Source organism: Triticum urartu, chromosome 1 (genome assembly GCF_003073215.2).
Source record: "Triticum urartu cultivar G1812 chromosome 1, Tu2.1, whole genome shotgun sequence".
In the NCBI taxonomy this organism is placed as follows: Eukaryota; Viridiplantae; Streptophyta; class Magnoliopsida; order Poales; family Poaceae; genus Triticum; species Triticum urartu.
In genome coordinates, this window is record NC_053022.1 from 176,676,731 (window position 1) to 176,701,623 (window position 24,893).

General features: G+C 46.0%; 1 protein-coding gene across 3 annotated transcripts; it reads right to left on the bottom strand.

The window, feature by feature from the left end:
- Window positions 1–13,342: 13,342 nt before the first annotated feature.
- LOC125553218 (tRNA pseudouridine synthase A 1) lies at window positions 13,343–24,509 on the bottom strand. Of its 3 annotated transcripts, XM_048717018.1 has the most exons (6): window positions 24,349–24,509; window positions 24,122–24,242; window positions 16,424–16,563; window positions 15,953–16,315; window positions 15,784–15,846; window positions 13,343–13,900 (listed from the first exon to the last, which is right to left on the bottom strand). In XM_048717018.1, exons 1-6 carry the CDS (start codon window positions 24,421–24,423, stop codon window positions 13,664–13,666), a joined length of 999 nt encoding a protein of 332 aa, XP_048572975.1. In that variant the 5' UTR covers window positions 24,424–24,509; the 3' UTR covers window positions 13,343–13,663. The 3 variants fall into 3 exon arrangements, with proteins under 3 accessions (XP_048572975.1, XP_048572991.1, XP_048572984.1); XM_048717034.1 differs by lacking the exon at window positions 24,349–24,509 and having other exon boundaries at window positions 16,429–16,563; window positions 24,122–24,248; XM_048717027.1 differs by lacking the exons at window positions 24,122–24,242; window positions 24,349–24,509 and adding an exon at window positions 23,963–24,100.
- Window positions 24,510–24,893: the final 384 nt, after the last annotated feature.

Sequence of the window (24,893 nt, forward strand, 5' to 3'; positions counted from 1 at the left end):
CTAGAATGGCACTGGAGGGAAAACGAAAGAGGAAGAGAAAAGGTAAAATTAAGTTGCTTCTTTGACAAACGAGTGAAACCAAAGAACCTTGAAAGGTTGAACAACTTGAAAGAAAGAATACAACAGAGATGAACAAAGTTGGAAACACTCTGTTAGAAAAGAGGAACAAGGAACATTGCGAAAAAAACCTTGAGGTTGAAGGGCAAGATAAATATTGAAACCACTCCGGTTAAAACAAGATAGAAAATGATTAAGAATGATATAATTTGGGCAGCACTCCGACTGTAAATGGAATGAATTGTACATGAACTTGAAAAGATGAGAGGGTACTTGATGAGATGAACAACACATTGCCTCCGGAACTATTGAAAGAATGGCACAAGGGTAAGAAAGATTCCAGACAGCACTCCGGTTGAGAAGGGAGGCTAAACTTGATAATATGAGAGAGCTAGAATGAAAACACGACACTCCGGTTGAATGAATAAGCAAAGGAAAGAACAAGATCTTGACAAGATGAGATGATGAGAGAAGAGAGAAACATCACAATGCCTCCGTAAGAAGAAAGAATAAAGATCATTGAAATGAAAGGATGGAGAAGAAAAGGTCAACTTATGCCACAAGTGAGCTTGAAGATCACCCTTCCAAGAAAGTTAAAGCGGAGTTGTTGGAAAACCAACAACGAAAAGGATAAGCTTGTTGTGGCCTTATGGAAAACATCTCAAAAACTTGAGGTGAAAACCTGACACAAACGAAAACAATAGATTGGATTGGTATGAACAAGGAGACGAGAAAACTTATTTTGTCGGGAGGATAGATGAAGAACTTGGGTCATTTATGAGCACCATAAATAGCAACAAACCTTATGGAAGGCTTTAGGTGAAACATGACACAAGATAACTCCAACGGAGAGGTTGATGGATTTAAAATACCTCATTCTTAAGAACATGTGAATCATGAAACATGAACTCATGTTATCAAGAATGACATAACACCACCTCAAATGATACGGTAGAGAGAATTGCACTCCGGATTACAAGATGAATAATGCTTGAGCTCCTCTTGATTAACACTTCGAGAAGGAATTAAATCCTTTATGAACCATCATGTAGCGCCTCCATGAAGAACTTCGGTAAACAAAAGGATAACGAAAAGAAAGAGAAGTTGAAAACACAAGGTGAAACCTTGTAATGATTTAGATGGATCTTCGTGATAATTAGAGCTTGGAACTCCGGAAAGAAAGACGAGCACTTGAAACCAAGAATTTACTCATCGTGAACAAACTCCGGAAGAAAAGATTAACATATGGATGAAACAAGAATAAGAATTATATTATGCTTAAAATTCACCAATTAAATTGATGACAAATAACGGATTTGGCATATTACTTATTCTCGTAGAAAAGATTAAGATAGATATCACGCCAACTTGAGAATGCCTTGAACGAAACACCGGTGGAATCAAAACAACGAATGAATTGATATGATAACGAAAGAAAAGGAATCTTGCACGAACCACCGTAAGAATTAAAATGACCGAAAGAAAGATAAAGGAACACTGGTTAGAATTATGAAATGAACGAGGATACTTGAGAGAATTTAGATACAAGTGAACAAAGGGATCACGAACTGATTAGAAAATATTAAATGATGCACCGGTAAGATTTGGAGAATGATAGCTGAAGGCTGAGAAAGAATAAGTCTTCTGAAATGATGGGCTCCGGAGGAAGGAAAAGAGAAAACAACTCATGAAATGCTCTGGATGGATGAAGGGAATTCTCACAATCATAAATAATTATGAGAGGACGACATCAAGCTAGAACCACGAATCTTGAAAAGAATGAAGCAAGATTTAAAAGAAACTCTTCTTCGGTCTTCAAATCCGAGAATGACGATGAGAAACACCACCAAATTGTTGAGATACTCCGGGATGAAAATGGAAGGTTGAGCCAACGATGAAAAGAATTTAACCGATCTTGGAGAAAGACATTTGACTGATGACAATTCATTCTTAATCGAACTTCGAAAAGAATTTAGGATAGCTCCAGGAAAATAAGAAGAGTCAGGTAAGATCCTGGAAAAAGACCTGTGGGTTAGGGCCCACTCAAGAGAAACACCGTTGAAATGATTTAAAAGAGAGAATGCACTGGTTGCATTAACTGACTTAAATGAGATAACATCCTCGAAAGAGTTTGAACGAATGTAGAGTGGAAACACGAATCTTCGAGATACCTTGAGCACTCCGGAACAAATGAATAGCGAGAGGTGAATAATTAAGAGGTGCACCGGTATGAGAAGGCATTTGAAACGAGAAAAGGATATGATCGACAAAGCTTGACTTGAAACCACCAGAGAAGAAAAAACTGAAGAATGATGAACTTGAGGCTCCGTTAAAATCTTCGTGAGAATCACCGGATAAGAACATTGACGGAAAAAGAGTGGAGAGGCTTCACATGAATAAGATGGATACTTGATGAAGAAATCTGAATCCTTCAAGAAAAACAAGGGTGGGAGGGTGGGAAAACAAAGACAACTTGGAACGGATGAAACAAACGCCGTTGAGAAGAACTGATAATTGATCTTGCGAATGTTGAAGTGATCGGATCCACTTGAGGAGAGACACACCGGTTGACAAGAAATTGAAATGACAAACTTGATGATTGAGAAGGATTAGTATTCACATAGAAATATGAGAACACCGCTTAGGAAAGGTATGGAATCAACATTTGACTTTGAAGCAACTCGAATACCACAACTCAAAACAAAAATAAAGGATTGGCTTGCAAAATAAGCCAGAACAAACATATGATAGAGATTTCGTCCGAAGTTTTCGTGGTGGGGCCTACACGGGCTCGATCGTACAGCACCATCATGTACAAGGCAGTGCACATGACATACGAAGCGTCCCCGAGTCGGCATAGCCAAGGACTCTTTAAGACACAACGAGACCACTGTAAAACCAACTGTGAATAGGCGGGCCACTAGACGTCGAACCCCAATTTCATATCATACATCTGTTGGAAAGATATCCTAAGAGCTACTTGAATTCCCACTTATAAACTCCCGAAACTTTCCGGTTATGCAATCAGGTGTTGGGGATACATGGGAAGCATAATATCTCACCCAAAACTAGCAAATCCTACATCCAGCTGTATCCATCCTTCAACACATAACCATGAAACCTTCGGAAATCATCTACCTCAACCTTCGAAAAGCATCCGTTATACGAGTTATGGCAATACTCCCGAACTCCCGCCCCAGTACTGGGTGGCGTCGAGGTTATCTCACTAACAACTGCATAAAAGAGATTTTCGATGTCGGTGAAACTAATCTCAGGTATTCCAGAACTGCAACGATAAAATTGTGACGACAACACCTCGAAGCTCAACTCCCCAGGACACTGCCACAACCCCTAAATGACAGGAGGCACCAAGAACAATGTTCTCGTCACAAATCGATCGGAACGATTCCAAGATACCCGCGTGATCCTAAAACAAATTTTAGTGAAATTTGAGAAGAGAAGAGTCAAAACTCTACGTCAGGATGCCTTACCAGAGCGATGAAGGGACTGGGGAGTAAAAAGAATTCCTAACTCTCCGATATATAATTCCTAAATGACTCAAAACATTTTTCTAGACTCAACAACGTCAGCTAATTGGATCAAGCAATGGGGCTCCTAAGGTCGGGGAAGGCTCTGATACCAACTTGTAACGCCCTCGATGCGGTTATATCTCCCACGTGTCGAAGCATGACTTAGAGGCATAACCGCATTGAAAGCAATGTCGCAAGTGAGGTAATCTTCACACAACCCATGTAATACATAAGGGAAAAAGATACATAGTTGGCTTACAATCGCCACTTCACATAAATACATGAATAAAGCATTACATCAACTAGATACAATCAAGGTCCGACTACGGAACCAAAATAAAAGAAGACTACCCCAATGCTACACAGATCCCCGATCGACCCCAACTGGGCTCCACTACTAATCAACTAGAACGAAACAACACAAAGGACAAGATCTTCATCGAGCTCCTCCTTGAGCTTGGTTGCATCACCTATACGGTATCATCAGCACCTGCAAACTGGTTTTGAAAGTATCTGTGAGTCACGGGGACTCAGCAATCTTACACCCTCGCGATCAAGACTATTTAAGCTTATAGGAAGGGTAAAAGGTATGAGATGGAGCTGCAGCAAGCGACTAGCATATATGGTGGCTAACATACGCAAATGAGAGCGAGAAGAGAAGGCAATGCACAGTCGAGAAACTATGATCAAGAAGTGATCCTAGAACAACCTACGTCAAGCATAACTCCAACACCGTGTTCACTTCCCAGACCCCGCCGAGAAGAGACCATCACGGTTACACACGCGGTTGATGTATTTTAATTAAGATCAACTTCAGGTTTTCTACAACCGGACATTAACAAATTCCCATCTGCCCATAACCGCGGGCACGGCTTTAGAAAGTTCAAATCCCTGCAGGGGTGTCCCAACTTAGCCCGTCACAAGCTCTCACGGTTAACGAAGGATATTCCTTCTAGCGGGAAGACCCGATCAGACTCGGAATCCCGGTTACAAGACATTTCGACAATGGTAAAACAAGACCAGCAAAGCCGCCCGATGCGCCGACAAATCCCGATAGGAGCTGCACATATCTCGTTCTCAGGGCGCACCGGATAGGTCAAGCTACGAGTAAAACCAACCCTCGAGTTGCCCCGAGGTGGCCCCGTCGGCTGCTCGTTTCGGACCAACACTCAGAGGAGCACTGGCCCGGGGGGTGTTAAAATAAAGATGACCCTCGGGATGCGCGACTCCCAAGGGAAAAGGCTAGGTGGCGAATGGTAAAACCAAGATTGGGCCTTGCTGGAGGAGTTTTATTCAAGGCGAACTGTCAAGGGGTTCCCATTATAACCCAACCGCGTAAGGAACACAAAATCCAGGAACATAACACTGATATGACAGAAACTAGGGCGGCAAGACTGGAACAAAACACCAGGCATAAGGCCGAGCCTTCCACCCTTTACCAAGTATATAGATGCATTAATTAAATAAGAGATATTGTGATATCCCAACAAAATAACCATGTTTCAACATGGAATAAGCTCCAATCTTCACCTGCAACTAACAAAGCTATAAGAGGGGCTGAGCAAAGCGGTAACATAGCCAAACAACGGTTTGCTAGGGCAAGGTGGGTTAGAGGCTTGGTTTAACAATATGGGAGGCATGATAAGCAAGTGGTAGGTATCGCAGCATAGGCATAGCAAAAGAGCGAGCAACTAGCAAGCAAATATAGAAGTGATTTCGAGGGTATGGCCATCTTGCCTGAAATCCCGCAAGGAAGAAGAACGAGTCCATGAAGAAGATAAACGGGCGTAGTCGAACGGTTCCTCACAAACGCGACGTTATCGGGACCAACCCGAAGAAGCAACACCGGAAAGAAGCACACAACATAGTCAACAACCACTACAACAACATGGCATGATGCACAACAAGTATGATGCATGTCCGGTTTAAAGAAGCATGGCATGGCAAAGTGCACAAACAATACTACAAATTAAGAGGAGCTCATTATGCAACGGAGTTACATATTGAAGAAAACACCACATTCAAGTTATTTAATTCTCTCTTGGTTATGTACTCACCAATATTAAATGTTGTTAAGCATGTCAGGAGGTGAAACATGAGTAGAAAACATAGTTAGGAATTTTAAATGAGGCCGGAAACAACAACTACAATTCTGGTAAATCCCCACATGTATATAGCAATTTAAAGCAAACAACAATTTTAAACATTTTAATTGTTGTTATCATGATGCGGATGACATGAACAAGTTTATGCAATTTTTATTAAAAGTTGACAAGAGCAGTATGAAGAATTTGTCATCGTGGCGGAAACGAAAGGGGTGCCACGGCGACGATAACGAAACGGTGCCACGGCAACGTTCCGGTTCCGACAACTCATTGAGACGTCAGTGCAAAAGAAAATGTGATGGGAGCGTGCAAAAGATGGTGGGGTGATCCCGGTAACCGGGTTCCCACGAGTTAGGGGCATGGAAACGAGTGGCAAAACAGACAAGGTGCAGACAAACGGTGCGTCTCATACAACACAAGCATTCGTTCTCGGATGCCGATCTCGGTGGTTATACCTTTGTAGCGTGCAAAGGGGGCGGTTCTCGTTCGTAGAGGGAAGTAGGCGTTCTCGCGACGACGGTAGTGGAAGTAGTCGATCTCGCATGCTCTAGGGTCGACGGTAGAGGTTCACGTTTCGTAGTCGTTCGGGGTCGCCGATAGTTGTACCCATTCGTGGTTGGACTTGATGGATCCGATACCTCCGGACGTAGTGGTACATGTTCGTTTTTCGGAGAGGTACTTGGCGTACAACGGTCGCCGTGGTACTCGTCGGTCCACGAAGTCGTTCTCGTCGGTCTTTGCGAATCGTTCGGGCATCCGTGTGGTCTTGCCGGTGCGGTACTTGGCGCTTGCGGTCCAACTCCGAGGTCTTAGCCGTGTAGTCGAACTTGACGAAAACGGGTCTCGCTGGGGACTTGGCGCATCCATCAGGAACTTGTGGTACTTGGCGAGTTCCACGCTCGGTGACCGTTGGACTTGGCGTCCACTGCAACAGGGCGTGATGCAGGGACTTGGCGCGATGCAGGAGCAACGGCCGCGGAACTTGCAGGAGCAACGGCAATGGCGGGAACTTGGCACGTTGGTCTCGCGAGGCATGGGGAGGCTCGAGGCGACAACGTCAAGGAGGAAGACCGTCGACGTAGCTGCGGGCACCGGGAGGCGTGGCTCCGACGGGCAGGGCCGGGGACGAGGTGCAGAAGGGCGGAGAGGGACTCGGCGATGGGGACGGCTTGAAACTGCTGGTGGTGGCGCTTGTGTCCATGGGACGCGAAATCCGAGGTTAAAGGCGAGGCGCGGTGGAGGAGCTTGGCGGCGCGGCGGCCGGACGAAGCAGGGAGGCGCACAAGGAGACTCCGGTGCGGCAGGGCAGCGGGTGCCAACGGCAGCGGCGGCTCGCCGGCCGACGGGGCGCCATGGTCGCCTGAAGAGGCCGCGACAGGGGGGTCGGGCGAGGCCTGGGCGGCGCTCGTGAGAACTGGACGAGGGGAGAGAGGAAGATGGGATCGGGCACGGGAAGATGAGAGGGAGAGGAGTGGGATCGAGGGAGATGAGATCGGGCGCGCTCTCCCTGGTGGCGCTGGGTGGAAGGGGTACGAGAGGGAGAGGTGCACGAGGGATCGAAGGAGATGGTGGTCTTGGTCAGGCCTAGTGGCTGCTAGGGTTAGGTCCGGTAGGTGGGCTTGGGGCCGGCCCAGTAGAGAGGAGGGGAGGGGTCAGCTGGGCTTGCTGGATTGGGCTCTCCCTCTCCTCTCTTTCTTCTTTAATTGAAAAGAAAATAGAGAGAGGAAAAATAAGGGGGTTAGGGAAAAAGAGTTTGAGCAGGAGGACAATTTTCCTAGACTCATAAAAAATAACATGACCACAGAAAATAGAAGTGGCAAGATTGCAGGAATTAAATTCAAGTTCATTTGAATATAATTCAAATGGTTTTGAATTGGGACTAGGTTCGGTTAGGCCAAAAATGTTCGGCTTTTTGGTGGAGCTCCGGAATATGATGAAAAAAAATATATGGCAATGTTGGAGACCAAGAATTAAGATAACAACGGCATTGGGATATTTTGCAAGTGTGTTTATGGGTGAATCCAAATTATTGGAATATTTAATATAGCTCCCTAATATCGGGAGGATATGTTATAAAGAGAATCACCACGTGAATTCCCTCGGTTTAAATGGATCGAAGATCCATACGGTTTATTTAGTTGAGTTAAGAAAAAGAAATGACATGATGTAATGCACACGATACAAAGATGAATGCAACAGACGAAACAAAACACACAACGAAACCCGGAACATATGGAAGTCTTCTCGAGCATCGGTCTCGGGGCGTTACAATACTAGGGATCAAACCCTAACAAAACTAACTCGATTACATGATAAATCTCATCCAACCCATCACCGTCCAACAAGCCTACGATGGAATTACTCACGCACGGCGGTGAGCATCATGAAATTGGTGATGGAGGATGGTTGATGATGACGACGGTGACGAATCCCCCTCTCCGGAGCCCCGAACGGACTCCAGATCTGCCCTCCCGAGAGGTTTTAGGGCTTGGCGGCGACTCCGTATCGTAAAATGCGATGATTTCTTCTCTCCCATTTTTTTTCTCCCCAAAAGCAGTTATATAGAGTTGGAGTTGGAGTCGGGGGGTCTCCAGGGGGCCCACGAGGTAGGGGGCACGCCCTAGGGGGTGCCCCCACCCTCGTGGCAAGGGTGTGGCCCCCTTGTCTTCATCTTTGGAGAGGATTTTTTATTATTTATTGTAAGATATTCCGTGGAGTTTCAGGTCATTCTGAGAACTTTTGTTTTCTGTACATAAAACAACATCATGGCAATTCTATTGAAAACAGCGTCAATTCGGGTTAGTTCCATTCAAATCATACAAGTTAGAGTCCAAAACAAGGGCAAAAGTGTTTGGAAAAGTATATACGACGGAGACATATCATCTGCCGCGACAGAGTGTAATGGGTTTTCCTCTGCCGAAACAGAGGTGATGACAGAAGTGGTCGTGGCAGGATCCGCTACCGCGGTAGAGGATTCGGCTGGTTTCGCTGGATAGGTCGGCGGGTGAAAGAAGGGAAGATGATTGCGACGAGAGGGACTAGTGGACGGTGTGGGTGAGTTGGGATCTAATTGTTGACGCTCAGAAAAGGGAAAAATGTTTTCAGCGAATGTTACATGATGAGACACATGAACACGACCACTAACAGGATCTAGACAACGATAACCCTTGTGCTCGTCAGAGAAATCTATATGGACACACGGGGTAGAGCGCGGGGAAATTTTGTTAGGAGAAGTGGAGTAAGAGTTTGGGAAACAAAGACAACCGAAGACGCGAACGTCAGAGTAATTTGGATGAGAGAGAAATAAAGAGAAGTAAGGAGTAGTTTGTGGGTTAACTTTGGATGGACAAATATTGACTAAATATGTGGCCGTGTGGAGGGCCTCAGCCCAGAACTTCGGAGGCATGGAAGATTGAACAAGCAGAGTGCGAATGATGTCATTAAGAGTACGAAGAGAACGCTCGGCTTTGCCGTTTTGAGGGGAGGTATAAGGACAGGAGAAGCGCAAGAGAATTCCATATTGTAGAAAGAAATTTCGATTTTTAAAGTTGTCAAATTCACAACCATTATCACATTGGATGAATCTTATAGGGAGGAAAAAGTGGACCGAGACATAGCGCTGAAAGTTAAGGAATATATTATGAATGTCGGATTTGTTGCATAAAGGGAAAGTCCAAACATAATGAGTAAAATCATCAAGTATCATGAGATAATAATTAAAACCAGATACACTTTCTATGGGTGATGTCCAGAGATCACAATGAAGTAATTCAAAAGGAAAAGTACTAGAGGATTGAGAGGAACTAAAGGGAAGGCGAACATGTTTGCCCAATTGACATGACTGACACATAGAAGGAGAGTCTCTATTACAAGGTATTGAAAATTCACTAAGAAGTGTGGATAACACATTTTTATCGGGATGGCCGAGACATTGGTGCCACAGATCAACAGAGGCCACCATAGATGTTGGAGGAGCAGCGACCGGAGCACCATGGAGAGAATATAAATCACCGGAGCTATTGAATCGAGCGATCTCGGCTTTGGTCGGGTAGTCCTTCATAGACAAACCAAAGGGGTCAAACTCAACGAAAACATGATTATCAGTGGTGATTTGGCGAACAGGAATCAGATTTTTAATAAGAGCAGGAGCTACAAGAACATCACAAAGAAGCAAAGGTTTAATTGGGGATTGGATTTGAGCCTGACCGACACAGTAAATAGGAATAGAAGATCCATCACCGAGAGTAATAGAGGGAAAAGACGAAGGTGTGCAAGAAGAAAGCAAACTACTTGATGCAGACATACGATGAGAAGCACCAGAATCGAAATCCGTACCTGAGTTCCCTTGTGCAGCAAAGTTGTTCATGGCTTGTAGAAAAGTAGCTTGGTCCCAGCTCGGAGTCAAAGTAGAGGCCGGTGTAGTCATGTGAGCTTGCGGGTGTGGTGGCGTCAGCAATAGGGCCGGCATCGGCGTCAAGAGAGAGGCACTGAGGGAGTCCTGGATTAGGGGGTCTCCGGACGGCCGGACTATATCCTTTAGCCGGACTGTTGGACTATGAAGATGCAAGATTGAAGACTTCGTCCCGTGTCTGGATGGGACTCTCCTTCACGTGGAAGGCAAGCTAGGCAATACTGATATGTAGATCTCCTCCCTTATAACCGACCTTGTGTAAACCCTAGCCCCCTCCGGTGTCTATATAAAATGGAGGGTTTAGTACGTAGGACAATAGACAATCATACCATAGGCTAGCTTCTAGGGTTTAGCCTCTACGATCTCGTGGTAGATCAACTCTTGTAATACTCATATTATCAAGAACAATCAAGCAGGACGTAGGGTATTACCTCCATCAAGAGGGCCCGAAACTGGGTAAACATCGTGTCCCCTGCCTCCTATTACCATCCGCCTTAGACGCACAGTTCGGGACCCCCTACCCGAGATCCGCCGGTTTTGACACCGACAGGCACCATCATTGCACTGCTGCATGTAGGGAGGCGATGGAGCGCCATAGGATGCATAAGGACTGGTGTTGTAGATCGGTGGCACGTAGGAGGGAGCAGTGTGGTACGCAGCCGTCAGCTATCGAGGCGTGAGGACGAGCGCGCCGGTGTGACGGCGAGCACCGGGCTGCCAGCCATCGGTATAGGCAGGCGGGGCACCATATGGCGTAGGGGCCGACCAAGGCATAGGCCACGCCTGGACTGGCCCTGTCCATGGGTCAAGAGATGGGCGCCATCCGGGCGGCAATGGTGGTGCAGTTGATGGAGTCGGGGCGGAGCAGGAGCGGGCGCCGTGCGGAACTGCGGCGGCCTAGGGTTTTTGCCCCAGTAGTTGGGACTTGGACGTCAGCCAAATGGTTGAGGAGGTGCTATTGGTGGCGGTGGCGGCGTTGATGTAGGCGGGCGAGGAGAAGCAGTGAAGACCTGAGGACGGGAGTCCTTCGTAGTTAGGGCACGATCGGCCCATTGGGGCATCGAGCAAACCTCGGCGAAGGAGGGACGCAGACGCATCATAGGGATGAAGGAGGCATGCTTCTCGAACCGCTCGCTAAGGCCGACGAGGAGGACGTTGATGAGCTGGCGATCGTCGATTGAATCACCAATTTCGCGGAGTTCATCCACGATCGCCTTGAGGCATTGGCAGTAGACGCCAATTGGTGAATCACCTTGCACCGTATTCCGAAGCTTGGTGTGAAGATTGTTGGCGTGAGCGTCGACGTTGTCCTGGAAGAGCTGACGAAGGGCTGCCCATAGATCGGCGGCGGAGGCACCGTCACAGTGGACGAGATTGAAGATCTCTGTGGAGACTCGCATGTAGATCCATTGAATAATGGCGAGATCATCCTTGATCCATTGCGGATCATGAAGTTGAGGAAGAGAGTCATCGACAACATGAGAGTGGAGGTTGCATCGCCCAAGGTGGACGTCGAAAAGGTGACGCCAATGGTAGTAGTTGTGAGCAGCGAGGTCTAGGGTTACGGGGATATAGGTGCTAATATCGGAGATGGTGTCGGTGAAGGAGATGGAAGGGGATATTGGTGGAGGTAGAGCTAGAGTAGAGGTAGAGGCGGAGGAGGCCATGGTCGCGGCGACCTTGGCGGCAACGATGGCGGTGCGCCGCTTCAAGTGGTTGGGCGGCGACGGCGGCGGGACTGGCAGGTTAGCCATACCCTAGGATCGAAAGTCTGATACCATGTAGAATTGTATTGAGTCGACACCTTTCCATGCAAATACCTTGGGCTCCAGCTTAGCATCAGGCAACTCAAAAGGTCAGAGTGACAGCCAATTGTTGACACGGCTCTCCACATCCTGCCAGGATGGCAAAGGGGTCTCGTGACGAGGCCGGGGAGGCTCATTCTTGTCAATCAAGTAATGAGGGGGCGCACTACACATCATCTCATGATAGCAGAGGCACCTAAATGGGCTCTGGAGAGAGTGTACAAGGGGTGTCGAGCATTTTTCTGGGCCGGAACCGAGGCGGTGAATGGAGGCAAATGTGTCGTCTCCTGGGCTAGAGTGTGCAGGCCTAAACACTTGGGAGGCTTGGGTGTCATTGACCTGGTTAAGCACGGTATCGCTTTAAGACTCGGATGGGAATGGCTCAGACGCACTGATGATTCCAGGCCGTGGCAAGGCCTCAACTTGACCTCGGACAAAAAGGTGGATCAAGCTTTTGGAAGCCTTGTCAAATGGGAAGTTGGTTCAGGAGGCAAGACCTTGTTCTGGAAAGACCGATGGATACATGGAGCAGCTATTAAAGATTTTGCACCCTTGGTTGTGGCAAAGGTGCGGACACAAGTGGCAAACAGGAGACTTGTGTGAGATGCGATGTACATGCATTCATGGATGGACGATGTAGTGGGTGACCTATGCACTGAGGGTCTCACCCAGTTCATCGGTCTTTGGGAGATTCTCTTGGAAGTTCATTTGGACACTCAGGTCGAGGACTGCCCCATCTGGGCTTGGAACACGTCCGGAGTCTACACGACATCATCTGCGTACAAGATGCTATGCGAGGGAGGAGTCAGATTCCACTGCTTCGGAACCATATGGAAGTGTTGGGCATCGCTTGCGTGCGAGCTATTCATGTGGCTCGCGGTGCAATATCGTCTATGGACCTCGGACAGGAGAGCTAGGCACGGATTGCAAGACCAAGCATCAAAATGTTACATGTGTGACCAGGAGGAGAATACAGTTGACCACATTTTGCTGCAGTGCGTGTTCTCGCGGCAAGTGTGGTTCCACTGCACTACTAGGATGGGTTTGACGACCGGCCTTTGCCCAACAAATGACTCAAGATTAGTGCAGTGGTGGACGGATACGAGAAAGCGAATAGATAAGCAGTCTCGGAAAGGCTTTGACACCCTCATGATGCTAATCTGTTGGACGATATGGAAGCAAAGGAATGTAAGGGTCTTTGGCACAGGCATAATCAAGAACGAGTGGGACACACTAGACTCTATCTTTAATGAGCTGAGGACCTGGGCCAAACCAGGAGCTTTCGGAGGACAACCGATCATAGTAGTCGAGTAGAGCTAGGAAGTGGTGTGGAGGCTTGGTTAGGGTCGGTTTGTGACTCCTAACTAGCGATGTGTAATCTCTTGTACATATTTTCTTCTTTCTATAAAGTTAAGGCACGCCATTGGCGTATCCTCGAAAAAAAAAGAATTGTATTGAATAATTATTGATACAATATTATGCCGGTATAAGTATATATAAGAGCTAAGCCACCCCTGACCTAGCATTATTACAAACCAAGTATGAGTCATAACCCTAATACAAGTTGTATTCTAACACGAGGCACGAGCAAATGTACTATGCACAACGGCAGGTAAACTCTCGAATACCACACAAGCTCAAATTTATTACCATTGCAACGCATGCGATCTGCACGTACAATTTTAATGAACAAGGGATGTGTTTTATATTAATAAATATAAAATTTTCTCCCGTTGCAACGCACGGACATTTGTACTAGTAAAACAGAAGTTTGCATCTACTGATCTGATGAGTCCTTCCAAAGCTCACCGGAGGGGAACCCACAGGAGGCTTCAAGATTTCTTTGTCATAGTTAACTGACATGAGATACAATCCATGTGGTGGTGCTGACAAGGCCACCTTCGCAAGTTCTTTGCGGTCCTTTGCCGCAATGATTCCCGGGACGATTTCAGGAGGCAGTCCCTCCCTTCCAACTTGAATTAGCAAAGCTACCTGCATTGCCAACATATTATCGAGTTGTTCTGTGGCACAAACATCAGGGATTTCGAGCGTGGGGGGAGAGTGATGATGATCGCAGGTAAAATATAGTACAGCAAGATATCAAGTCCGAAATAACATAGCATAGCAACCGATGTTTGCAATAACATTACGTGAAAATAAATTATCTCCGCCACAAAAGAAGGCTACCACTTTATAAGCTCAAATATAGCTCTACTCTTGCGCTCTCAGCCACCGGTCTTAACAAAAGAGGGCCTTAGAATTCAGAAGTTCCCTCAAAAACCTTCCCCTATAAGTGCGTTTGGAGGCTCTCCCAATAATTTTATTGGGTTTCACAGGTGTGCGGCTGTAGCAGTTCCCCTATAAACCTCTCCCTAAACTAAGCCTGACATATGTGTCCCACATGTCAGTGGCTAATCTCTTCATATCTTTCCCTCCAGTGTGCACAAAGACACCGGCGGAGCTCCGGCAACCGGCGGCACGGTGGGGCGGCGTGAACGTCTAGCAGCCGGTGGTGGCGTTGCGGGCGGCCAGTGATGTGTACCGGCAAGGCGGTGATGCTGCGGTGGCGCTACTGGCAGATGACGGATAGCGGCGGGTGCGGCGTTGGTGGTCGGCGTGGTGTGGCAGCAAGGCGGCAGTGGTGTGGGCGGCCGGTGGAGAGGCAGTGGCAGCGGGGCCAGCGGCGCAGGCGACCAGTGACGTGTGGTGGCATTGCTCCCCCAACATCAGACGAGATGGTGGCGATGGTGTTTAGGGAGCAACGTCTTTTAAGATTGGACTAACACAAATCCAGTTTCTTTTAGCAATCGGATGAGCATAAACGCAAATATCAGCTCACAAAGTGGAGCATTATTTGCCAGCCAAAAAATCAGGGTGGAAGATCTAGAGATTAAAAATAAATGTTTGCTTCAGCATACTATCGGAGGCTCGGGAGCATCTGGACTCTGCGTGCAGCCACTTGGAGATGGTCGCATGGACTATATTCAGCCAATTTAGGTGTCGGCTTAGCAATAGGATTAGTAATGTTAAGTGCCTTGCGCAATATCTATTGTTTGATGTCGTCGTGTATGTCCTGTTTACATTATCTTACTACATTCTATAACTTTGTAATAAAAGCGTTTTGTGCATCAATCGCTGCAGAGGCCGGGGGTACAAACCCCTTTTCAAGAAAGAAAAGTGTCTGGTAGTCAATTCCCTAAAGATATTTCCTGTTGAGTTAGTGAGATAAATATAATCTTCTCCCTCGCAAAAGCTGCAAATACTAGTGCGTAAGTTGGGCATATGATCCAATCATTAGATACCCATTGTACATTCGATCTATGATAAAGTAACCCAGTTGTATGAACTGCTGTTATGCTTCATCGATTATTCTATTTTTAGGGACAAGGTAAAAAGTAAAAGAATGACAATTGTTCCCATGAGTTGGCTAAGGCGCTTGTATCACATGCAGCCATATACCACGTTCCATGCTTATTAAGGATCACGGCAAGTTGGTTTAGCTAGGTTCAGTAGAGAAGGGCGTGTAGTGGTGTATACGCGCAGTCAGCTCCGACCTCCGTGTTGGACCTGGTGCGGCATGATTGTAATGACTCTGTGTTATCTTAATTAATACATACAACATTTTCAAAAGTAAAAGGGTCATGATAAGTTCTTCAATGCTTATATGGTAAGATTATATGAAAAATTGTTAGGAGGAGGTTGTGTTACACTCAGTTTGTTCCATGCAAGGGCTAGCACATGAATCAACAAAGGCAAGCAAAAGGTACCAGGCCCCTACTACCGTACTACTCACAGCTCTTTAATTCTGTTCAGGTGATGCGACATGCAAAAATAACTTAACTTAGGCACATGATTAAACAAGAGATCAAAATTACCATGTTCCTCACTTGTCTGTACAAAAAGCCAGTGCCTTCAACCTCGAGTTGTATGATAGCATCCTGTACGGCAACCAGAAAATGTCAGGTCAAACAAAACACAAATCAAGCAGGTGATACTGAACTCGTAAGGGTAGTAGAAAATCAAACTCGTGGGATAATAAGTCACCATCTTAGTAACATCAAAGCGTGATATCTTCTTTATTGGACTGCGCACACGATCATTATGTACTGCATTAGCGAAAGATGTGAAGTCATGTACTCCAACAAAATGATTTGCAGCCTCCTGCATAGCATGTGGATTAAGTTTATGTGCACTGTGGTAAGCATAATTAGTATGGAAGGGGTCCATAACTGCTTCGTTATAGATCTTGTAATGATATATTTTGCTCTTTGTGGATGTGCGAGCATGGAATTCTGGACAAGCTGCGCTAATTTCTCTAACTCGGATATCAGGAGGCAGAAGCCCGTTGATTGCAGAATGAAAGCTGTCGAGACAATGGTAGGCAAACGGCGTGGTGAAATGTGCCACCTGCAAAACAACATATGACGTGTTATCACAGCATTTTTAAGCCTACCAACAATGAAGGATATACAAGTACATTTGAGACCGTGTTCCAGTGTAATAAGATAATTAAACCTGACCCTGTGCATGAACACCTGTATCTGTCCTTCCTGCACCAACCAAACAAAGCTCCTTCCGGTCGAGCTTCGTGATGCGTATCAGTGCTTTCTCTAGAAAGCATTGTATAGTTGGAGGTGATGGTTGATACTGCCAACCTAAGAACAATAGTAATTTGAGAATCAGTTGAGATTTCAAAATTCTGAAGTTATGTACCCAATCTTAGTAATGTTAGTATGGAGTCAAGCAACTATATATAACTACAATATAGATGATAGACAGGTTTAATTTGAGGAAATTGCTTCAAAATTGCAGAATTTTCCTCCAGCTAGTTGCTAATAGAACATAAAATAGCTAACAAGGGGTAGTGATACTGTCACGGCCCAGGCTCCGGAAAACGTAGCCGTGTAGATCCTTGTGTGCCGTGGGTGCAGGGAAGTTAGGATTTGGGGATAACTGGAGGCAAGTCTTCCTCTTTTCTTCTTTATTGATTCTCTGATGCACACGTACTAGGCCTAGGTCCCTTTATATATATAGGGCCGGCTGATACAATAACTCAACTTTCCAACTAACACGATGGTTATCGATGGGAATACTTAACTAATTTGATATACCAGCAAACTAAAGATAAAGCCTATCTCTAAGCAGATTTGGGACCCTCCCTGTTTCTGCGCCTGAAGTGCTAGGCCCAGATGACATCACTACCCACTCTCTTTTTCACCAAATTGGATTTACAATCAGGGTATCAAGCGCGTATGAACCCTGCCGATGGGGAAAAGACGGCTTTTAGGACCCACCAAGGATTGTTTGGGTTCATGGTCATGCCTTTTGGATTGATAACGCCCCGACAACATTCGGCTCTCATGAATGACATCTTACGCCCTTTCCTCCGCCTGTTTGTCTTGGTCATTTTTGATGATATTTTGATTTATACCACTTCTTGGTCAGACCACTTGAGGCATGTCAGATCTGTGCTCTGCTTTCTTCTGAGATCATCACTTGTTTCTCAAACGGCCCAAATGCTTATTCGGTGTCTCCTCAGTGATTTATCTGGGCCACGTCATCAACAGTGAAGGTGTCGCTATGGACCAACTAAAGGTTCAGGTAGTGACCGATGTTGGGAAGTATTAGTATTGGTCTAAGAGTTCTATTAGGCCATGTTTACTTTCCTTGAACCCAAGTCATGTGTAATATATATATGCCCCTTGGGCCATCAATAGAGATAAGTTGTTTTCATAACATGGTATCAGAGCCTAGGTTTTAGGTCCCCTCCGGAGTTGCAGCTTGTCCTCCGATCAAATTTTCTTTTCAGTCTTCGTTGGCCGCTGCACATGAGGGGTGCCTCTGCCCCGGGTCAACGCACGGCAGGCTCCAGATCAGATCGCCAAGTTGCAGTCCAGATCGTCCGCCGTCACCACCATCCCCAGGAGGACGCCGCCCCTCAATCACCAAGCCGCTGCCCCAGACGTCCACCCGCTTCTTCTTCAGCTCGAGTCGGCCATGCCTACCGCTGGCTCCCGACGCCTCCCTGTGGTGTCGCCCCACCCAGCCTCGCCGCGCAAGACTCTTGGATCAGCTGCCTGCACTCGCCGCTACTCCCTCCCAGAATGAACGCCGCCGTCGACTTCCAGGTCGCGGGCCCCGCTGCTCCCCGCGCCGGTTTCCGCGTGCCGACGCTCACCTCGCCCTGGCTTCTCACATCCCCGCTGCCCCAACGTGTGCTGCTCTCCTGCTGCTACTGCTCTGCTTACCCAGCCACGAACTGATTCCTTGACGGTGTTGTCCACCATGGATTTCTCCTGCTTGGCCCGCTGCAGCTTCAAGCCCAGTTTTGGACTCCTATAATATGTGAGGTTGCTGGCTCCTCTGTTTCCCGTGAGGCATCATATAGAAAAATCATGTTTCTTCCACTACTCTCTAGTATAATTGCTTTCTAGTCTATATTTTCCGCTGCATCCACCAAATCCGTTGATATCTAGTGTTTCTCATGCCATGCGAGTCCACCATACTTTTGTCTGTCAGCCTTTCTCTGGTCCTAATCCTTTCTATACAACTTTTGTGGCCTACTTGCCCTTGTTGTTTTCTGTAGGATTTTTTGGACTCTTTTTGCATTATCAACCTACGCCCATTGTGCCTTAGCCACCGCGCTTCTTTCGTCCTCGGTTGTAGTAGGCTATGATTCTCTGCGCAATGCTTTATTCTCTTGATGTGCCCACTTTTTTGACAACTCATCTTCTCTTGATACTTCTCTTGTATCTTCAAGTAATGTGGTGTCTTCCTCTGATGTGCCATCTCTCCGTTCTTCCCTTTGGCTTGACTCGACAGGTTTTGAAGACTCTTCATGCTACGACGACACTCTCAAGACGCGGATTTGGATTATCATTTTTTTTAGTGTTACACTTCAAATGCATTGCCATTGCATACGCTTTGCATTTGAGGGGTGGTGTTGGCAAATATTAGTATTGGTCTAAGAGTTCTATTAGGCCATGTTTACTTTCCTTGTATCCCAAGTCATGTGTAATGTATATATGCCCCTTGGGCCTTCAATAGAGATAAGTTGCTTTCATAACACAGCCATTTCCTCGCTCTGTGTTGCATGGATTTTTAGGTCTGGCTGGGTATTACCACCGCTTCATCAAGGATTTTGGTACACTTGCGGCTCCCCTTACAATGTTATTGAAGGCGGGATTTGCTTGGATGAACAAAGCAGAAACATCGTTCCATGTTCTGAAAAAGGCTCTTGTATCATCTCCTGTGCTACAATTGCCTGATTTCAGCTTGGACTTTGTGGTAGAATGTGTTACATCAAGGAAATGGTCCTGTGGCTTTCTTCAGTAAACAGATTGCTCCTCAACACATGCATCTTGCTGCTTATGAACGTGAGCTCATTGGCTTAATGCAGGCTGTGTGTCATTGGCGGCCATATTTATGGGAAAGATCCTTTCTTGTTCGCACAGATCATTATAGTTTGAATTTGTTGTTGGATCAACGTCTGTCAACTATTCCACAGCATCATTGGGTGAGCAAGCTCCTCTGATTTGATTTATGTGTCGAATTTCGCCCTGGTTGCCAGAACATTGTGGCAGATGCTTTATCATGTTGCAATGCTGACGAAAGAACAGCCGATCTATGCGCCATCTCCAGTCCACAGTTTCCCCTCTTTGAGAACTTGCGGCAGCAAGGGGATAGTGACGAGGAGCTATCTGAATTAAAGGCCTTCATCTTGGCTGGAACTACTGAGTTTCATTGGAACATAGTTGATCGTTTGGTCACATTCAAGGGGCGTGCAACCTGATGTGCTAATACAAAAATATTAGGAAATAAGTGCACTAATCAGATAAGGGCAAAAAAGAAAACAACATGTGTCACGAGCATGGGTTGAGCGTAGACGATGATTGTGATAGGTAGGAGGCTGGGGACTAGGACCCGTGCGTCCCCCTGTTGGTGGAGCCATGGTAGCAGGAGAGGTGCAGGGGACAGGGCACAGAATTACGTCAGGCAGAAACGGAGAGATCATGATTGGGGATTAGACTTCTTGACTTGACTCATAATAACTCACAAGATCATCAAGACTGTCAAAGAGGAGGCGTGGCATTGGACATGGGCTGGCACCAAAGGCTTAGACACCATTTTACCTGTAACATAATCTCTTGTATCTGGGGCTGAGCATCCCCCCTTCTATCTGCTCATTGGCACCCACATCATCTCCTAGTTGTGTACGTTGTTTGTGGGCTGCCTAACTAATGTTTCTTTCCCCTATCAATGCAATGATACACGCCTAGAATATTCGCGAAAAATAATAACGATGGCTGCCTCATTATATAGGGTTGACCTTACACATAGGACTCAAAGGCAAAGTTGGACTAAGACTCTTCCCTAAACTGAACGTGCAACTACTAAGACACTTGTGGGACATGGACTCGTGCTGCAGCCAACTAGTACTAGGATTCCTTAGCCTTTTAAGCTGGAGGTCTGGATGCATGTTTCCTCCTCTGATACGTAGATCCCCACATGACATCTCTCCCTTCCTTGAGAAGCAGCTCGTCCTTGAGCTGGAATTGTGGATATATCTTCTGTAATTCCCCAGCCTCTTCCCAAGAAGCTCCAGTAGCTGGTAGTCCCTGCCATTAGATGAGAATTTGCAGTTTACCCCTGAGTCACGCGAGATTTGAGGGCCTTCTCTGGAACAGGACACACCCGACCATGGTAAGGCTTCAATAAGCTAACATGAAAGACATCATGAATCCGAGCTTTCTCTGGAAGTTTGAGACGATGCTACTGAACCAATCTGTTCTATGACTTGGTATGATCCACAGAATTGGGGAGCTAGCTTAGAGTGAGCCTTGATTGCCAAAGATGCCACCTGACTATGATGTAAACGTAACCAAACCCATTGTCCAATCTCAAAGCCGAGCCCTCGACGGGGACTGTCAATATTGTCTCTTATAGTATTGTTGTGCCTGCAGGAATCAATCCTAATATCAACAAGAAATTCATCATGGTCTTGGAGAAGAGAATCCACTGCAGTTAGTTTGGCACAGCCTGGCTCATAAGAGTGCAAAGATGGAGGGTCACACCCGTAAACCACCTTGAAAGGTGTCTCCTTAAGGGGGAATGATATGAAGTATTATAGCAATACTCAGCCCATGCCAAGGTTTTCGAGTCGATGAGTCATTATGGGGTAGCAACTAGTGACGAGTCGAGCCTGGCCAATCGACTAGTCGCGACTAGTCTCGACTAGTCGAGGGGTTTGAGTCAACCCTGGCAGTGCGACTCGTCAACTTAGACTAGTCTAGTCGCGACTCAAAAACAGTGGCCCATGCAAGCCATTGTCGGGGCCGATCACCTGAAAGGCAGCGTAAGTACATAGCAATCACTTTGTTCACGGCCTCTTGTCTGACCATCAGACTGGGGATGAAAAGCTGAGCCTTTTTTAAGCTGTGCACCAGCCAACTGAAAGAGTCCCTCTCAAAAGCGGCTAGTGAAAATTGGATCACGATCAGTCGATCACTGACAATCAATGTTGGCATCCCGTGCAAGAACCACCTCATCAAAGAATACTCTTGCTACGGAAGTAGAGGATAAGGGTGTGCCAAAGGAATAAAGTGTGTGTATTTAGAGAAACTGTCCACTACTGTAAGTATGACCGATTTGCCGTGCACACGCGGGAACCCCTCCACAAAATCCATAGATATGCCGTCCCATATTTGTTGTGGGACTGGCAATGGCTGCAACAGGCCTGCAGGGTGTAAATGATCCCATTTGTGGCGTTGACATCTCACACAAATCTGCACAAACTCCTTAACCAACTTGCGGGCCTGTGGTACATGGAAATCAGCCCGAAGCCGATGTAACGTTTTTTGAATGCCCTCATGACGAACTGTGTGTGCTGCTTCTAGTATTGCTGGTAATGTAGGAGAGGTGGTAGGCACATATACACGTACATCAATGTCTCAAGATCCTAAAAAGAACTACCTCCTTCTCTGGGGCTATAGTTTACAAAGTTCACCCCAATAAGTGTAACCATAAATGTCAAGGACCGTATGCTACTTAAGATCACCATCGATTCTTTGGATACTCACGAAATGAATCATCACTAGGCCAAATTCAAATATAAATATCCAATGGTTAAAGCACGTCCTAGCGGTGTACGGTAGTTAGTGTCATAAATGACACAACAGTAAAACCTCAAAACCAACAAAATGACAACAAAAAAAGGCATTCATAATAAAATTGACAAGATAAGAAGAAATATCGCATAATTGCCCCGTTATTTCTGGTAAACTCTTCCCTCCGGTAAACCAATCCTACGCACAGTGTATTGAAAAGTTGTTTCGCGGTACTTCATTTCAAAGATGTTATGAGCGCGCTCAACCTAAATTTGTTTTTATTAAACTGATTCGCAAACCACAAATTTTTTGACCCCAAATGTTGCCCGGCAAGCATGCCTTTGTAAAATCAACTTTCTAAGCTTCCATTGCCCAAGAATGTTGCTTCGTGCCAGCCACGAAGCCTACTTATATTTCTCACGCATGTTTCTATGGCAGTAAATTTTTACTTCAACCACTACCACCATGTGCTTCCTTTATTTCTACACTCGTTCTTCTGAAATCACTACCTTGTATGTGCTTCACTCACATGTACTTTTGTTTCTTTTAGTGAAGTTGTATCTTATTCATTTTGCTTCTTGTAGTAATTTTTTGTTTCAACCACTATCAGTGTCTGCTATATTGTTTCAACCAAAGCAAAAAAATCATACAATTTGACTCTGTTACACACAGAAAAACTTGTTTCCAAAGTACTTGAAAATATTACCATTGCAAAGAAAAAACGTTAATATTGGTCACGAAAACTGTTTCCATCTAGCGAACAAATATATTTCCAACGTACTAGAAAAATGATGCTTCCATTGATCAAGAAACATGTTACGTGGCACAAAAAATATGTTTTCATCACAAAATACATCTTGAATCTTGAAAAAAGAAAAATGCAACTAATCTGCTAGATCTATTAGCTAGAAACAAATCGTAATTATCAATCTGTCTCTAGAAAACACGGAACAAGACTACTACTCCCTCCGTTCCAAAATATTTGATGTTTTAGGTTGGTCCTAAGTCAAACTTCTTTAAGTTTGACCAAGTTTGTAGAAAAATATACCAACATCTACAATACCAAATTAGGTTCATTAGACTCAACATAACATATATATATTATCATGAAGTATTATATATACTAATTTATCATTCTAAATATGTTCATATAATATATTTAAGATATTTCAAAGCAAGGTCCATGAAAATATTTCATATCAGCCCATAGTTTTGTTATATTCACGAAATACGTACATATTTATATGTAAAAAGGAGTATACTCAAAATTTGGTCATACTACCTAAAAAGTAGTATATATACTACCCAAACATTGTTATATACTACATACTACGCGTACATACTCTCGGTTTTGACAGATACTACGTACAACATACAAAACGTAAGTGGTGGTAACTACCACTGCTTGTAGGAAACATTTGTCATATAATATATATATATATAATATAACTACTAGTAAAAGGAGGTGATATTCTTGGTTTCGTTCCGTTTCGTTTGGTCCCGCTTCAATTAATTTCACATAAGCTATTTGGTTTCATTATTTGCCACCCGTTTTGGCTCAACGAAGAAAGCCCATCTAGCAGCGCACTGTGGGCCAGGTCCGGAGAAAAATAAAATTGCTGATGGGAGGGTTCGATCTCATAACCTGCCAACCGGCCACTCATAGTTTGTCCAACTGACCCAGCTAGAGATATGAGTGGATTTTTTTTCTCCCGTTGCAACGCACGATGTTGTAGATATAAGCACTTTTTTCTATGAAGTTGGTCAAGCTTAAAGAAGTTTAACTTAGGACAAGCCTAAAACTTCAAATGTTTTGGGATGAAGAGAGTAGAAGCTAACAATTCCACCAGGCCCATGTACGCACACTCAGTTAAAATGGACATTCTAATCATATGGCAAATAGTTGGTCCGATGGCAAACTAGTGGTCCCCGGTAATAGAAAACCTACCTTCTGCAACCATTTGCTTTCTCTTCTCCCTTCGATGCAACCGTCCTTAGGTAGCGCCGATAACCATTCATCACCACCCCCAAGAATCTAATAATGATCGAATACACAAACACCACCGATCTAAAGAATCCGGGTGCAGAGAAGAGGGGCGAGAAAAACCTTTGAACTTGGTACCGTCGTAGGCGATCACCATCCGCCACTTGTGCGAGCACCCCGCCGCCGCTGAATCTGCGTCGTCCGCCCCCGGGTGCAGCACAGCGCGGAGGCTGCCATCCACGAGCTGTCGCCGCCCGTCGAATATACAGACCAAGAAGCCACTCCATGTGAGATGTGTATGTAGACCGTAGGAAGGAGTGCGCAGAACGACAGGAGGAAAAGGCTTATACCGAGATGTTTCCGGCAGCAGCGGAGACGGCGGCGCGAGGCGGGGTGGCGAGCCGGAGGACGGCTGAACCCAGCATATCCAATTCTCAATCTGATGCGGCTCAAGAAAAAAAAGAACGAGCAGCGGAGATGGCTTTTCCAAACAAAGAAAGCAAAGGAGGAAAGTTCAAAAAAAAAAAGCAAAGGAGGACGCTCGCTCGACCGATTCTGGGGATCGGTCGCGGAGAGGGCCGTCATCTCCTCGAGGCCCTTCCATTGACGCTCGTCGTGCGTGCGCATGGAGTCCTTCATGACACACGCCATGAGACGGGCCTCCTCCTTCGTTGTCATGCAAGGAGGTGGAGCTCGCGTCGAGAGCCGGGCCGCCCTGACCGCTCACGTCGCTCAAACAGCCCCTGTTGGCGGGCCTCCCCGTCGTCCTTCATCACCCACCACCAACGCCGTCACTGGCCCGGCGGGAAACGAGCAGCAAGCATCTTTGTTGCACCCCTCGGTGCGGCAGGACGGCCGCACCGCCACCCCATCGCTGACTCCGGCCGGCTCATTG